Source organism: Mus musculus, chromosome 4 (assembly GCF_000001635.26).
Source record: "Mus musculus strain C57BL/6J chromosome 4, GRCm38.p6 C57BL/6J".
Taxonomy (NCBI): Eukaryota; Metazoa; Chordata; class Mammalia; order Rodentia; family Muridae; genus Mus; species Mus musculus.
In genome coordinates this window covers 96287141-96304594 of record NC_000070.6, presented here as the reverse complement: position 1 = coordinate 96304594, position 17454 = coordinate 96287141, and the positions used below count along the sequence as shown (strand labels likewise).

General features: G+C 39.7%; 1 protein-coding gene across 2 annotated transcripts in view; it reads left to right on the top strand.

The window, feature by feature from the left end:
* Cyp2j11 (cytochrome P450, family 2, subfamily j, polypeptide 11) overlaps positions 1-10087 on the top strand; it is a 54186-nt gene extending 44099 nt beyond the window's left edge. The window contains exons 8-9 of one of the 2 annotated variants that reach the window (NM_001004141.2): positions 6846-6984; positions 9602-10087. In NM_001004141.2, the coding sequence (NP_001004141.2) occupies positions 6846-6984; positions 9602-9780 (318 nt within the window). In that variant the 3' untranslated portion in view covers positions 9781-10087. The remainder of the gene's footprint in view (positions 1-6845; positions 6985-9601) is intronic. The other variant, XM_006502615.1, reaches the window with a different exon arrangement.
* The last annotated feature ends 7367 nt before the right edge of the window (positions 10088-17454 follow it).

Sequence of the window (17454 nt, the reverse complement as noted above, 5' to 3'; positions counted from 1 at the left end):
TCCCATGTATCCTATCAGACCACCATGGCCTAAGACTGATCTTCAATAACAACATAAATAATGGAAAGCCAACATTCACGTGGAAACTGAACAACACTCTTCTCAATGATACCTTGGTCAAGGAAGGAATAAAGAAAGAAATTAAAGACTTTTTAGAGTTTAATGAAAATGAAGCCACAACGTACCCAAACCTTTGGGACACAATGAAAGCATTTCTAAGAGGGAAACTCATAGCTCCGGGTGCCTCCAAAAAGAAACGGGAGAGAGCACATACTAGCAGCTTGACAACACATCTAAAAGCTCTAGAAAAAAAGGAAGCAAATTCACCCGAGAGGAGTAGATGGCAGGAAATAATCCAACTAAGGGGTGAAATTAACCAAGTGGAAACAAGAAGAACTATTCAAAGAATTAACCAAACGAGGGGTTGGTTCTTTGAGAAAATCAACAAGATAGATAAACCCTTAGCTAGACTCACTAAAGGGCAAAGGGACAAAATCCTAACCAAAAAATCAGAAATGAAAAGGGAGACATAACAACAGATCCTGAAGAAATCCAAAACACCATCAGATCCTTCTACAAAAGGCTATACTCAACAAAACTGGAAAACCTGGACGAAATGGACAAATTTCTGGAAAGATACCAGGTACCAAAGTTGAATCAGGATCAAGTTGACCTTCTAAACAGTCCCATATCCCCTAAAGAAATAGAAGCAGTTATTAATAGTCTCCCAGCCAAAAAAAAGCCGAGGACCAGACGGGTTTAGTGCAGAGTTCTATCAGACCTTCAAAGAAGATCTAATTCCAGTTCTGCACAAACTATTTCACAAGATAGAAGTAGAAGGTACTCTACCCAACTCATTTTATGAAGCCACTATTACTCTGATACCTAAACCACAGAAAGATCCAAAAAAGATAGAGAACTTCAGACCAATTTCTCTTATGAATATCGATGCAAAAATCCTTAATAAAATTCTCGCTAACCGAATCCAAGAACACATTAAAGCAATCATCCATCCTGACCAAGTAGGTTTTATTCCAGGGATGCAGGGATGGTTTAATATACGAAAATCCATCAATGTAATCCATTATATAAACAAACTCAAAAACAAAAACCACATGATCATCTCGTTAGATGCAGAAAAAGCATTTGACAAGATCCAAAACCCATTCATGATAAAAGTTTTGGAAAGATCAGGAATTCAAGGCCCATACCTAAACATAATAAAAGCAATCTACAGCAAACCAGTAGCCAACATCAAAGTAAATGGAGAGAAGCTGGCAGCAATCCCACTAAAATCAGGGACTAGACAAGGCTGCCCACTTTCTCCCTACCTTTTCAACATTGTACTTGAAGTATTAGCCAGAGCAATTCGACAACAAAAGGAGATCAAGGGGATACAAATTGGAAAAGAGGAACTCAAAATATCACTTTTTGCAGATGATATGATAGTATATATAAGTGACCCTAAAAATTCCACCAGAGAACTCCTAAACCTGATAAACAGCTTCGGTGAAGTAGCTGGATATAAAATAAACTCAAACAAGTCAATGGCCTTTCTCTACAAAAAGAATAAACAGGCTGATAAAGAAATTAGTCAAACAACACCCTTTTCAATAGTCACAAATAATATAAAATATCTCGGCATGACTCTAACTAAGGAAGTGAAAGATCTGTATGATAAAAACTTCAAGTCTCTGAAGAAAGAAATTAAAGAAGATCTCAGAAGATGGAAAGATCTCCCATGCTCATGGATTGGCAGGATCTACATTGTAAAAATGTCTATCTTGCCAAAAGCAATCTACAGATTCAATGCAATCCCCATCAAAATTCCAACACAATTCTTCAACGAATTAGAAGGAGCAATTTGCAAATTCATCTGGAATAACAAAAATCCTAGGATAGCAAAAACTCTTCTCAAGGATAAAAGAACCTCTGGTGGAATCACCATGCCTGACCTAAAGCTTTACTACAAAGCAATTGTGATAAAAACTGCATGGTACTGGTATAGAGACAGACAAGTAGACCAATGGAATAGAATTGAAGACCCAGAAATGAACCCACACACCTATGGTCACTTGATCTTCGACAAGGGAGCTAAAACCATCCAGTGGAAGAAAGACAGCATTTTCAACAATTGGTGCTGGCACAACTGGTTGTTATCGTGTAGAAGAATGCGAATTGATCCATACTTATCTCCTTGTACTAAGGTCAAATCTAAGTGTATCAAGGAACTTCACATAAAACCAGAGACACTGAAACTTATAGAGGAGAAAGTGGGGAAAAGCCTTGAAGATATGGGCACAGGGGAAAAATTCCTGAACAGAACAACAATGGCTTGTGCTGTAAGATCAAGAATTGACAAATGGGACCTAATGAAACTCCAAAGTTTCTGCAAGGCAAAAGATACCGTCAATAAGACAAAAAGACCACCAACAGATTGGGAAAGGATCTTTACCTATCCTAAATCAGATAGGGGACTAATATCCAACATATATAAAGAACTCAAAAAGGTGGACTTCAGAAAATCAAATAACCCCATTAAAAAATGGGGCTCAGAACTGAACAAAGAATTCTCACCTGAGGAATACCGAATGGCAGAGAAGCACCTGAAAAAATGTTCAACATCCTTAATCATCAGGGAAATGCAAATCAAAACAACCCTGAGATTCCACCTCACACCAGTCAGCATGGCTAATATCAAAACTTCAGGTGACAGCAGATGCTGGCGTGGATGTGGAGAAAGAGGAACACTCCTCCATTGTTGGTGGGATTGCAGGCTTGTACAACCACTCTGGAAATCAGTCTGGCGGTTCCTCAGAAAACTGGATATAGTACTACCGGAGGATCCAGCAATACCTCTCCTGGGCATATATCCAGAAGATGCCCCAACTGGTAAGAAGGACACATGCTCCGCTATGTTCATAGCAGCCTTATTTATAATAGCCAGAAGCTGGAAGGAACCCAGATGCCCCTCAACAGAGGAATGGATACAGAAAATGTGGTACATCTACACAATGGAGTACTACTCAGCTATTAAAAAGAATGAATTTATGAAATTCCTAGCCAAATAGATGGACCTGGAGGGCATTATCCTGAGTGAGGTAACACATTCACAAAGGAACTCACACAATATGTACTCACTGATAAGTGGATATTAGCTCAAAACCTAGGATATCCAAGATATAAGATACAATTTCCTAAACACATGAAACTCAAGAAAAATGAAGACTGAAGTGTGGACACTATGCCCCTCCTTAGAAGTGGGAACAAAACACCCTTGGAAGGAGGTACAGAGACAAAATTTGGAGCTGAGATAAAAAGATGGACCATGTAGAGACTGCCATATCCGGGGATCCATCCCATAATCAGCTTCCAAATGCTGACACCATTGCATACACTAGCAAGATTATGCTGAAAGGACCCTGATATAGCTGTCTCTTGTCAGAGTATGCCTGGGCCTAGCAAACATAGAAGTGGATGTTCACAGTCGGCTATTGGATGGATCACATGGCCCCCAATGAAGGAGCTAGAGAAAGTACCCAAGAAGCTAAAGGGATCTGCACCCCTATAGGTGGAACAACATTATGAACTAACCAGTACCCCGGAGCTCTTGACTCTACCTGCATATGTATCAAAAGATGGCCTAGTCGGCCATCACTGGAAAGAGAGGCCCATTGGACACGCAAACTTTATATGCCCTAGTACAGGGGAACGCCAGGGCGAAAAAAGGGGAGTGGGTGGGTAGGGGAGTGGGGGTGGGTGGCTATGGGGGACTTTTGGTATAGCATTGGAAATGTAAATGAGCTAAATACCTAATAAAAAATGGAAAAAAAGAAAGTAAAAAAAAAAAAGGTAACATTTATTTCTGCCCTAATAAATAATTTAAAATGGAAGAGTTATATTATCTATAACAAAATGTAAGTGTTCCTCCAATGTGTCTAAGAGATAGTTGCCAGGTACAGAGTGACATCTCAAGGGGCAATGTGACACAGTTCCTGCCCCTAGAGCATTACCACACTGTTGATCCCCACATGTGATAATAGTTTTTGCAGTGAAGATGATCTGCTAAATGCCTAAAGTTTTAGGCTAGCATGAGAGCAAGAGGATGAACAAAGGAGCAGTCTTCATGGTGGTGGCCAGGAAGCAGGGAAAAAGCCTGCAGGACTTCCCAACCCCACTTATTCCACCCAGTTCTTCTGCACAGGGGATGGTGCTAAATATGAGGGAAATTCTATTGCCATTAGATAATGAGCTCTGTAAATGGCCTCACAGTTACTCTCACCGGTGTTCTCTTGTAATTTCCTAAACAAATTATCCATTACCAAAGTTCAGAATGAAGATTTACTACTAGAGAGCCTTTGCAGATCTGGAATGCTTTGTCTTAGATCCACAGAATGAGTTGTTCTGAGGAAAGTCTTCAAAGTTTGAAAGGGATCCTTAAAAGGGATCAGAAAAGTCTACCATGAAAACAAAGATACAACCAATGCCTTTAAACCCAGAGAAACAGACAACCCCAGCTTGTGTCTTTTTACCTTGGATCTTCAATTTCAACAATAACATCAGCTCTAAACACTAACCATCTAACACGATAATATTCAAGTGAAGCAGTGAGTGATGATGTTGATCTTACATGGACCTAGTTCCAGAAGTAGCTGCATTGCTACCCACTGTGGGATTCTAAGAAAATTGTTAATCTCATGTAGCATGGATTCCTACATCTCTACAATGCAATGAAAGCCATGATACAGAATAACATGTAGTAATCATAGGAAGAGGGGTCCTACCTGCAGAGTTTCCTACTCTTTATAGCAGTTGTAAAATTTTTATTCCTTAGACAAATGAAGATTTTCTCTCTGTAAGACATGCTGAACAAACTTTGTCTCTGTAATTCCTTCCATGGGTATTTTGTTCCCTATTTTAAGGAGGAATAAAGTATTCACACGTTGGTCTTCCTTCTTGATTTTCTTGTGTTTTGCAAATCGTTTCTTGGGTATTCTAATTTCTGGGCTAATATCCACTTATCAGTGAGTTCATATCAAGTGACTCCTTTTGTGGTTGGGTTACCTCACTAAGGATGATATCCTCCAGATACATCCATTTGCCCAAGAATTTCATAAATTCATTATTTTTAATAGCTGAGTAATACTCCATTGTGTAAATGTACCACATTTTCTGTATCCATTCCTCTGTTGAGGGACATCTGGGTTCTTTCCAGCTTCTGGCTATTTATAAATAAGGCTGCTATGATCATAGTGGTGCATGTGTCCTTATTACCACTTGGAACATCTTCTGGATCAGCCACCAAACCCAGACACTATTGCATATGCCAGTAAGATTTTGCTGAAAGGACCCTGATATAGCAGTCTCGTGTGAGGCTATGCCAGTGCCTGGCAAATACAGAAGTGGATGCTCACAGTCATCTATAGGATGGAACACAGGGCCCCCAATGGAGGAGCTAGAGAAAGTACTCAAGGAGCTGAAGGGGTCAGCAACCCTATAGGTGGAACAACAATATGAACTAACCAGTACCCCCAGAGCTCATGTCTCTAGCTGCATATGTAACAGAAGATGGCTAGTTGGCCATCATTGGGAAGAGAGGCTCCTAGGTCTTACAAACTTTATATGCCCCAGTACAGGGGAACACCAGGGATAAGAAGTGGGAGTGGGTGGGTAGGGGAGCAGGGCAGGACGGGAGTATAGGGAACTTTCATGATAACATTTGAAATGTAAATAAAGAAAATATCTGATAAAAATATATAGTAATTTTAAAAAAGAAAAGAAAAAAAAGACATCCTGAACACGATAAGCACATAAATGCCAGATTACAAATCATGACAATGCCCTGCATAAAGTGTCCTGGCTCTGTCTAGAGGCAGGAGTGAAAAACAGAGCCCGGGATGCAGTAGGAAATGTTCTAAAGAAAGAGATGCTAGTTCTAAGAATGAAAGGAGCATTAGACTTTCATCAAACAACATGGGGGATGAAAAGTGTCCATAACAAAGGAAACTATGTATAAAGTAGATTGGAATGAATGCAAAACTGGTATTTAAGAAAAAGATTTTCTTCAAAAAACAGCCTATGGTATCCCAGGCCCTTGAATATGAAATATTGCTTCTTCATACTAAGAATGATGGAAACATTTACAGTGTGTGTACTGAAAATAATGGGAGTTGGGAGTATTCAGTGATTAAGTTGTGTTCACAGCATATTCCTTGTCAGTGGTGGTGCAGATATACGTAAGAGAGCACCGGAACTGCCTGTACTAAGGTGGCAGTGAGAAATAGTAATTGATATGACAACCTTAAGAGAGATTGAAAGAATTTTTCAGGTATGGAGTTGTGTAAATGAGTCACTGTGAAGTCAAGGTGAACTCTGGGAAGTCCAGGAGTTATGTCAGGGAGACTGGTAGACTGGGCTTGCTTACTGTACCTGCTTGATGTATTCTTAACACAGCTGAGGGACTGACTTCAGAGCCTCCATACTGAAGATTATTTCAGAGATGAAATACAAACCATTTTCTTTTGCAAGCCCTCTATAGTACTTACTGTAGGAAATAGCTGGGTTGATAGTTTTTTCACCGCTTATCCAATTATCTTCCTATGCATGCCCAAGAGTCTTTTTCATACCACATGGTGACCTATTCCCACAAACCATCATTTTGTACTGAAAAGAAGACTAAAGATACTGAAATATTCTAAGGACACATATTCCATCATTGATCTAAAATAGGTATGGGATTTTGTGCAGAGCTTAGGGTGTGAACAAGAATGAGATATTGGGAATCTGAATTCCTTGTCTAGGTTTGTTCCACATTTCAAGCCTTGACTCTTTTATTTCTCCTTTAGGGCACCATGGTTCTGATCAATTTGACTGATCTGCATAGGGACCCCAAAGAGTGGGACACTCCAAATGTCTTCAATCCAGAGCACTTTTTAGAGAATGGGCAGTTTAAGAAGAAAGAATCCTTTCTGCCTTTCTCAATGGGTGAGTGGTAATGAGAAAGAAACAGGTCAGCATTCTATCACATCCCTTCCCTTATCTTCTACCTAGAGACCTCCACTCTAATTTGACCATCTCCATATAGCTCCATCTGGAGTCCAAGGTCTTGTTTGCTTCATGGTTTCAGAGCCCTCAGTCTGTGGTCAGGTATCCACTAAGCCTATATTTGAAGTGACAATGAACATTTTTTTAGAACTTTTTAGCTGAAAAACCTGATCACCTCATGGTCCCCAGAAACCAAGAAAATGATGCTACTAGTTTGCAGTTATTCCACTAGGGACATGACTCAAATTGCCTACTCAGAGGATCAACACCTTTCTCTATCTTTAATCCATATTCATATGCACACATGCGCATTCCTGATGGAAAAACATATGCACAGACACATCCATACAAACAGAGACATAAATATGAGTGGATAGGTACATAGCCACTAAATTTTCTATCACTTACAAATATTGTCACCATCAAGATGGTCCTTGAATTGGTTACTATTTTACTCATGTGAGAAGATGCCCTGACCAAAGCAATTCTTACAAAAGAAAGCATTTAATTAGAGGCTTGTTTCCAGATCCATAGTTATTAGCCCATGACCATTATGGCAAGAAACAGAAAACATGGCAATGGATTAATAGCTGAGAGTTTTACATCTGGCTACACAGGAAGGCAGTGGGGGGCTTGTAGAGGGAGAGGGAAAAGGGATAGGGAAAGGGAGAGAGGTAGAGGCAGAGGTAAGGGAAAGAGGGAAAGGGAGAGAGAGAGGAGGGGAAAAAGAATGGAGGGAGAGAGGGGTTCTAGTGTGGTTTTTAATACCTCAAAGCCCAATTTCAGTGACATACCTCTTCCAACATGGCCATACCTCCTAATTCTTCTCAGGGCAATTTCATTCCCTGTTTTCTAGCCCTTCAAACATATGAGCCTATTAGGGTTATTACTCAAACTTCCATGGTATATTCAAGATTACCCGTTCCACAGGCCAAGTTTTTAATCACATGTTCCATACTGAAACAGAAGTTCCCATGTGCCCAGCTATATTCAGGAACAAAGAGACTATTTCACATCATTTACAAACAAGGATCACTTAGCTTCATGACAGGAAGTAGTTTAGTCAAGAGAGAGTAGCCCATGGGTCATATTGCTAACCCTGGATCCTAATTTTGCATATCAGAGTATTAGTATCCTTTCAGGAGAATCTTTGGAATTTACTAGGTTGATAGACATATTATTTATGACAGGTTCCAGGAGAAACATGAACAGAACACAGATAAATGAAACTCAGTAACAACAATAACAACAAAAGGTATAACAGAAGATACTGGAATCATAGACATACATTTATAACTCACCTCTTCAGGTCTGTGTTCATGTTATTCCCTCAACAAAATATATTAGGCAGATAAAAAAGCAAAAACATGCATCTATCAGAAAATGCTACAATGTTTAATGTCATCGAAAACCAAAGCAGCTTCTTATACATTAACCTGAAAAGGACAAATGCTATCTTTTCTACTACTATGTCCTTGTTGGAAACCCAATATGGACAGTAGAAAGACCAGTGGAAAGACGTTCTAATATTAATAACATTTATATTAATACTGGTCTAAATATGTTTGTTATAGTCTTTATAAATTTCATTTAAAAATATCCCACTGTTTTTCAGTCAACATATATATTAGTTTTGAAGAAAGAAAGAACTTGATGGCAGAGTAGACTTCTCAAGTGTGGAAGGGCTTGCCTGGGAAAAAAAGAATATAATATGATCTCCATAACTTACACGAAAAAGTGGAGCATACTATCTTGTGGTTATAATCCTAGCATTTAAAGGGAATATCTCTTGGGTATCAGTAGCCTGGCTAACTTGGAAAGTCCCAAAAAGTTAGGACCATATCTTAGAAAGGTGGAAGGTATGGCATTTGAGGATCATCACCTTTGTCTATCTTCTTTAAGCCATATTCATACGCACACATGTGCATGCATGATGAACACACATATGCACAGTCACACCCATACAAACAGGGACTTAACTGTGAACTAGAGAGTGGATAGTATGCTGAAGTGTTGTTGGGATATGAGATGAGGATGTTCACTGATGAGGAGAACAGTGGAATACAAGATCATGAGTGATTGGCCATATGCACCCAGATATTGAATAGAGAAACCGTTGAGAAGACAGGTACAGAAATGTATATAAACACAAATACAAATGTTTACACAAACATTTTAATAAATATACAGAGGGCATGTGTGTATGGTTTGAGGTGACTGAGAACAATGGTTCCCAGAATTATGAGAAGGCTTCATAATCAGGTTTAACCTTCTACAGATCATTATTCAATGCAAAGCACCAGAATACATGGGAAAATGTCAATTTTCTCTGCTGGCAAATGAAAAAATAAGTTTGAAACATATAGCAATTCCAACGGTCAGAAATATCAATGTGTCTCATATCCTAATGGCTAAATCCAAGATGTTCAGAAATAATCAACCAGACATAAAGCAAAGAATGCAGGTCAGGATTTGTAGTAGGAAGGTGGGGAAACCAGTCCCAAGACGCAGCAAAATCAGCTGAGAAAGTGACTCATCTTCTATTTTTGTACTTCAGGAAAGAGAGCTTGCCCTGGGGAACAATTGGCCAGTTGTGAACTGTTCATTTTCTTCACTGCTCTTATGCAAAAATTTACATTCAAGTCCCCAATCAATGAGAAGCCGAGCCTGAAGTTCAGAATGGGCCTAACACTTGCCCCAGTCAGCTACCGGATCTGTGCGGTCCCTAGATTGTGATGCTGGAGCAAAAAGGAAGAAAAAGAACAAGAAGAATTGGAGTATGCCCTGAAGATTCTTGGCCTTGCTCACATAAAAGGAGAAAGGCATAACAGAATGAAGGAGATTCAAGAAATACTGAAGAAATTAGGCTAAGAAATTGAATCAAATATCTGGATTCCTGGTGCCTAAATTTGGCAGTGAGAAAAATCAGTTATGATCTCAATGGCATAACTTTCCATTTAAAAGTTTCAAGGAGAATGGTACTTTTTCCCTATAAAGTAATTCGTTACATTAAATTAAAAATAAATTAAAATTCAAAACTAAATTTTAATTATTAATGAACTTTAAATGCACCAAGCACATCATGAGTCACACCTCAAGTAATGGGCCATCACTGTCATCACTGCCATCCTCTGATTAAGTTGTATTTGTTTCTGACCCATTTTAATTTCAGCCTAAAGTGCTGCAAAGAGAGGATATAAGAATCATAACTGTTAACAACCAGTTGTGCCAGCACCATTTGTTGAAAATGCTGTCTTTCTTCCACTTGATGGTTTTAGCTACCTTGTCAAAGATCAAGTGACCATAGGTGTGTGGGTTCATTTCTGGGTCTTCAATTCTATTCCATTGGTCTACTTGTCTGTCACTATACCAGTACCATGCAGTTTTTATCACAATTGCTCTGTAGTAAAGCTTTAGGTCAGGCATGGTGATTCCACCAGAGGTTCTTTTATCCTTGAGAAGAGCTTTTGCTATCCTAGGTTTTTGTTATTCCAGATGAATTTGCAGATTGCTCTTTCTAATTCTTTGAAATATTGAGTTGGAATTTTGATGGGGATTGCATTGAATCTGTAGATTGCTTTTGGCAAGATAGCCATTTTTACAATGTTGATCCTGCCAATCCATGAGCATGCGAGATCTTTCCATCTTCTGAGATCTTCTTTAATTTCTTTCTTCAGAGACTTGAAGTTCTTATCATATAGATCTTTCACTTCCTCAGTTACAATCACGCCAAGATATTTTATATTATTTGTGACTATTGAGAAGGGTGTTGTTTCCCTAATTTCTTTCTCAGCCTGTTTATTCTTTGTGTAGAGAAAGGCCATTGACTTGTTTGAGTTAATTTTATATCCAGCTACTTCACCGAAGCTGTTTATTAGGTTTAGGAGTTCTCTGACCAAATTGTGGACACTTTGCCCCTTCTTAGAATTGGAAACAATCACCCATGGAAGGAGTTACAGAGACTAAGTTTGGAGCTGAGACAAAAGGATGGACCATCTAGAGACTGCCATATCCAGGGATCCATCCCATAATTAGCCTCCAAACGATGACACCATTGCATACACTAGCAAGCGTTGGCTGAAAGGACCCTGATATAGCTGTCTCTTGTGAGACTAGGCCGGGCCTAGCAAACACATAAGTGGATGCTTACAGTCAGCTATTGGATGGAGCACAGGGCCCCCAATGGAGGAGCTAGAGAAAGTATCCAAGGAGCTAAAGAGATCTGCAACCCTGTAGGTGCAACAACATTATGAACTAACCAGTACCCGGGAGCTCTTGACTCTAGCTACATATGTTTCAATAGATGACCTAATTGGCCATCATTGGAAAGATGCCCCAATACAGGGGAATGCCAGGGCCAAAAAATGGGAATGGGTGGGTAAGGAAGTGGGGGGGAGGATATGGGGGACTTTTGGGATAGCATTCTAAATGTAATTGAGGAAAATACGTAATAATAAAAAATATTAAAAAAAAAGAATCGCAACTGAGTTTCTGAGTGCACCCACAAAAGCAGGCCAAGAAACCTTTCCCATATGAAAGATCTTCCATTAACTTATGTAGTTCTATACTTTCTTTTCTTCTTTTTTTTTTTTCATTTCATTTTGCTATTAGATATTGTCTTAGTTAGGGTTTTACTGCTGTGAACAGATGTCATGATCAAGGCAAGTCTTATAAAAAACAATATTTAATTGGGGCTGGCTTACAGGTTCAGAGGTTCAGTCTATTATCACCAAGGTGGGAGCATGGCAGTATCCAGGCAGCCATGGTGCAGGAAGAGCTGAGTGTTCTATGTCTTCATCCAAAGACTGCTAGTGGAAGACTGACTTCCAGGCAACTAGGGTGAGGATCTTATGCCCAGACCCACAGTGACACACCCATTCTAACCAGGTCACACCTATTCCAACAAGGCCACACCTCCAGATGGTGCCACTCCCTGGTCCAAGGATATACAAACCATCACATTCCACTCCCTGGTCCCCATAGACTTGTTCAAAAATATGAGTCTATGGGGGCCACACTTAAACATAGCATAATGCCAAATGCATTTAGTCCAACTTTCAAAATCCTCATAGTCTATAGCAGTCATAACAATGCTAAAAGTCCAAAGTTCAAGATCTCTTCTGAGATTCATCCAACTTAATTAACTGTAATCCCCAAAGCAAGGCAGGAAACCAGCTGGGCAAACTCCAAACTCTGCCTCTCCATGGCTGATGTCAAAGCAGTCTTCAGATCTCCAATCCTTTTTCATCTTTGTTGACTGCAACAAACTGATTTCCCCTGGGCTCGTTCCACTCCCTGTTAGCAGCTTTCCTCAGCATGTATCCCATGGCTCTGGCATCTTCCTTAGCTCCTTAGCTCCAGCTAACCAGCATCAATTTTCCCAGTACTTCCTTCCATTCTTAACTCTATAGCCAGAGCCACAGGGCTGAAGCTGCTGAGTTCTGCTGCTTGCAGGAACTATAACATGACCCCCTTGTACTATTACATTGTCAATGGTTTTCTGTTTTCCAACTCCTTCACCCCCTAAGCTTGGCTCTTCTGTGTCTTTCTCTGTAGATTGACCTTGAACACAGAGATCAGCATGCCTGTCTCCTGGGATTAAAGGTGTGTATCACCATGCCTAGATCTAAATTTAGCTGGGTAGGATCTTGTCCCAAGGTCCCATTTCCTTAATCTTTTATCCCTTAGAACACAAGATTTTGCTCCATTTCACTTTCTGGCACTCCTTTAATACTTGAACCATATATTTTATATTTTTCCTTTCTAAGTTTGCTATGCTTGTTCAAACTTCTCTTCATAAGACTTAACCAGAGAACAAAGTCTCTAGTGGGCTTTTTTGAAACTTCTTTTGTCAATGCAATTAATCCGAGTCTCTTCACCTTAGCCTCAGGCAAACTTTTCAGATGAGGGCAAAAAGTAGCCACATTCTTCACCAAAATACCACAAAACCAGTCTTTATGCCACATTCTGAAATTCTTCTCCTCTGAAATATGTTGGGCCAGGTCAACACAATTTAAATCACTCCCAGCAACAAAGTCTTCCATATTCCTACTAGGATGACCCATTAAGCCCCATTTAAAGCATTCCACTGCTTTCTAAATCCAAAGTCCCAAAATCCACATTCTTTCAAATAAAAGCATGGTCAGGCCTATCACAGCAATACCCTATTCCCAGTACCAACTTCTGTCTTAGTTAGGATTTTACTGCTGTGAACAGACACCATGACCAAGGCAAGTCTTATAAAAACAACATTTAATTGGGGATAGCTTACAGGTTCAGAGGTTCAGTCCATTATCACCAAGGTGGGAGCATGGCAGTATCCAGGCAGGCATGGCACAGGAGGAGCTGAGAGTTCTATGTCTTCAACCAAAGACTGCTAGTGGAAGACTGACTTCCAGGAAACTAGGGTGAGGATCTTATGCCCACACCCACAGTGACATACCCATTCCAACCAGGTCACACCTATTCCAACAAGGCCACGCCTCCAGATGGTGCCACTCCCTGGTCAAATGATATACAAACCATCACAGATATTTTCTTCATTTACATTTCAAATGCTATCCTGAAAGTCCCTATACCCTCCCCTCGGCCTGCTGCCCAACCTACTCACTCCTGCTTCCTGGCCCTGGCATTCCCCTGTACTGGGGCATATGATCTTTGCGAGACCAAGGGCCATTGATTGGTCTCCCCCGATCCTGAGTCATGTAGCCCAATCACAAAAGAACACACATGGTATGCACTCACTAATAAGAGGATATTAAACCAGAAGTTCAGAATACTCAAAATACAATTCACATACTAAATGAAGTTCAATAAGAAGGAAGACCAAAGTATGGATCCTTCTTAGAAAGGGAACAAAATACCAATGGGAGGAGATACAGATACAAAGTTTGGAACAGAGACTGAAAGAAAGACCATCCAGAAACTACCCACCCCATATACAATCACCAAACCCAAACACTATTGTGGATGCCAACAAGTTCTTGCTGAAAGGAACCTTATATAACTATCTCCTGAGATGCTCTGCCAGTGCCTGACAACTACAAAGGTAAATGCTCTCAGCCATCCATTGGACTGAGCACAAGATCCCCAATGGAGAAGCAAGAGAAAGGACTGAAGGAGCTGAGGAATCTTGAAGCCCCATAGGATGAACAACAATATGAACCAACCAGTAACCCCAGAGGTCCCAGAGACTAAACCACCAACCAAAGAGTACATATGGAGGGACCCATGACTCTAGCAGCATATGTAGCAGAAGATGGCCTTATTGGGGATCAATGGGAGGAGAGACCCTTGGTCCTAAGAAGGCTTAATACCCCAGTGTAGGGGAATGTCAGGACAGGGAAGCAGGAATGGGTGGGTTGGTGAGCAGTGAGGGGGGGATGGTATGGTATAGGGGGTTTCAGAGGGGAAACAAGGAAAGAGGATAACATTGGAAATGTAAATAAAGAAAATATCTAATAAAAATACCAACCAACAAACAAGCAAACAAAAAATAGTATGAATACTCAGTATTATCATTAAATCAATTTAAATGTTCTAAAATTGAAAGAACATTAAGTGTACTAACCTACAAAAACAAAAGGTTATATTTATTGATTGATTGATTGATTCATTCATTCATTCATTTACTTTAAACTTCAGATTTTATTCCCCTCCTGACCCACCCTCAGACTGTTTCACATCCTATACCTCCTCCTTCCCCAACCGACCCTCCATCTCCAAGTGGATGTTGCCATTCTCCACTGTCACCCCACCAGACCTCTAGACTCCATGTGGCTGAGGAGTGTTAGATGCACCTTCTCTAATAAATCCCAGAGCAGGAAGTCCTCTGCTGTATATGTGTTGATGGCATCATATCAGCTCATATATGCTGTCTGGTTGGTGTTCCAATATCTGAGAGATTTCAGGGATCCAGGTTAATTAAGACTGCTCATCCTCCTACAAAGCCACCCTCCTCCTCAGCTTCTTCCAGCTTTCCCTTAATTCAACCACAAAGGTTAGATGTTTCTGTCCATTGGTTGTGTGCAAATATCTGAATCTGACTCTTTCAGCTGTTTGTTGGGTCTTTCGTAGGGCAGTCACATAGGTCCATTTTGTGAGTACTCCATAGCCCAGATAATATGATAGTATATATAAGCGACCACAAAACTCTACCAGAGAACTTCTCCAACTGATTAACAACTTCAGCAAAGTGAGCAGATATAAAATTATCTAGGTAGCCTTCCTTTATACAAATATAAACAGGCTGAGAAAAAAAATTGGGAAACAACTTCCTTCACAAATAATATAAAATACCTTGAGGTAACTCTAACCAAACAAGTGAAAGATCTGTACCACAACAACTTCAAGTCTTTCAGGAAAGAAATAGAAGATCTCAGAAAATGGAGAGATCTCCTACGCTCAAGGATTAACAGAATTAACATAGTAAAAATGGCCATCCTACCAAAGGCAATCTACAGATTCAATGCTGTCCCCATCAAAATCCCAACACAATTCTTCAAAGACATGGAAACAGTGATTATAAAATTCATCCGGAAAGGCAAAAATCCAGAGTAAGGAAAAGAGTTCTTAACAATAAAAGAATCAATGCCTGGAGGAATCACAATCCCTGACCTCAAGCTTTGATATAGAGCAATAGTGATAAAAAAAAAAAACAAAAAACAAAAAACTGCATGGTATTAGTACAGAGACAGACATGTTTTTCAATGGAATAGAATTGAAGACCCAGAAATAAAACCACACACTTATGGACACTTGATCTTTGAAAAAGAAGCCAAAAATATACAATGGAAAAAAGAGAACATCTTTAATAATGGCACTGGTCTAACTGGCTGTTTGTATGTACAAAAATGAACATAGACCCATATTTGTCACCTTGCACAAACCTCAAGTTCAAGTGGATCAAGGACCTCAAAATAAAACCAGATACACTCAATCTAATAGAAGAGAAAGAGGACAAGAGCCTGGAACTCACAGGCACAGTGGGAAATTTCCTAAACAGAACTCAAAGACTTGTGTTCTAAGATAAAGAATTGATAAATGGGACCTCATGAAACTGGAAACCTTCTTTAAGGCAAATGACATAGCCAATAAGACAAATTAGAAAACTACAGATTGGGAAAAAAATCTTTATTAACCCCACATCTGATAGAGGGCTATTATATATATATATATATATATATAACTCAAGAATCTAACCAGCAAAAAAACTAAACAACCCACTCAAAAAATGGGGTATAGAACTAATGCAAGAATTCACAACCAGGAATCTTGAATGGCTAAGGAACAGCTTTAAAAAATGTTCAAAGTCCTTGGTGATCAAAGAAATGCAAATCAAAATGACCCTGAGATTCCACCTTACATCAATCAGAATGGTTAATAACAAAACCTCAGTGACAGCACATGTTGGCCAGGTTGTGCAGAAAAAGAAACACTCCTCTATTGCTGGTGGGATTGCAAAATATTCCAAACACTCTGGAAATCAATTCTTTCTTCAGAAAATCAGAAATAAAACATTCTGAAAACAACAATATCCCTCTTGAGAGTATACACCAAAGATACCCCACCATTACACAGGGGTAAGCATTCCACTATCTTCATAGCGGCCTTATTTATGATAGCCAGAAGCTGGAAACAACCCAGATTTCCCATGACAGAAGAATGGATACAGAAAATATGGTTCGTTTCCACAGTGTAATACTACACAGCTATTAAGAATAGAACACTGTCAATAAGACAAAACAGCAACAAACCGATTGGGAAAAGATATTTATCAATTCTAAGTCTGATAAGGGGCTAATATCCAATATATATAAAGAAATCAAAACTTTGGACTCCAGAAAAACAAATAACCCTCTTAAAAATGGGGTACAGAGCTAAACAAACAATTCTCAATTGAGGAATACCAAATGGATGAATATCACCTAAAAAAAATGTTCAACATACTTAATCATCAGGGAAATGCAAATCAAAACAACCCTGAGATTCTACATCACACAAGTCAGAATGGCTAAGATCAAAAACACAAGTGACATCAGATGTTAGCTGTCCAGTCCAGCAGGACCCAGTTATTCATGGGTGCGAGGGGGACCGCAAACCTGAAGAGAAATGAGCAAGAAAGAAGAGTGGAGACCAAGGAGGATTCCTGTCAAGGTCTCAGTTTATTAGGCTGAAACACCAGGTTTTAAGCACACAGTGAAAGGAAATAGGGAGGGGTTGAGGGGGAATTTAAAAAAGAACAAAAAAGTGGGCATCTGGGGACATGAAGGCCAAATTCAGACTGCAGGCGGGAGGTACTCTGAGTCCTATCTCCGGAATGTAGATCCCTCCTTAACAGTCCCGGGTGTCAGGCTGGGCTCAGCACATTACTCATGTCCTTCGAAGTCTTTGGAGTCAGGAAGAGATAAG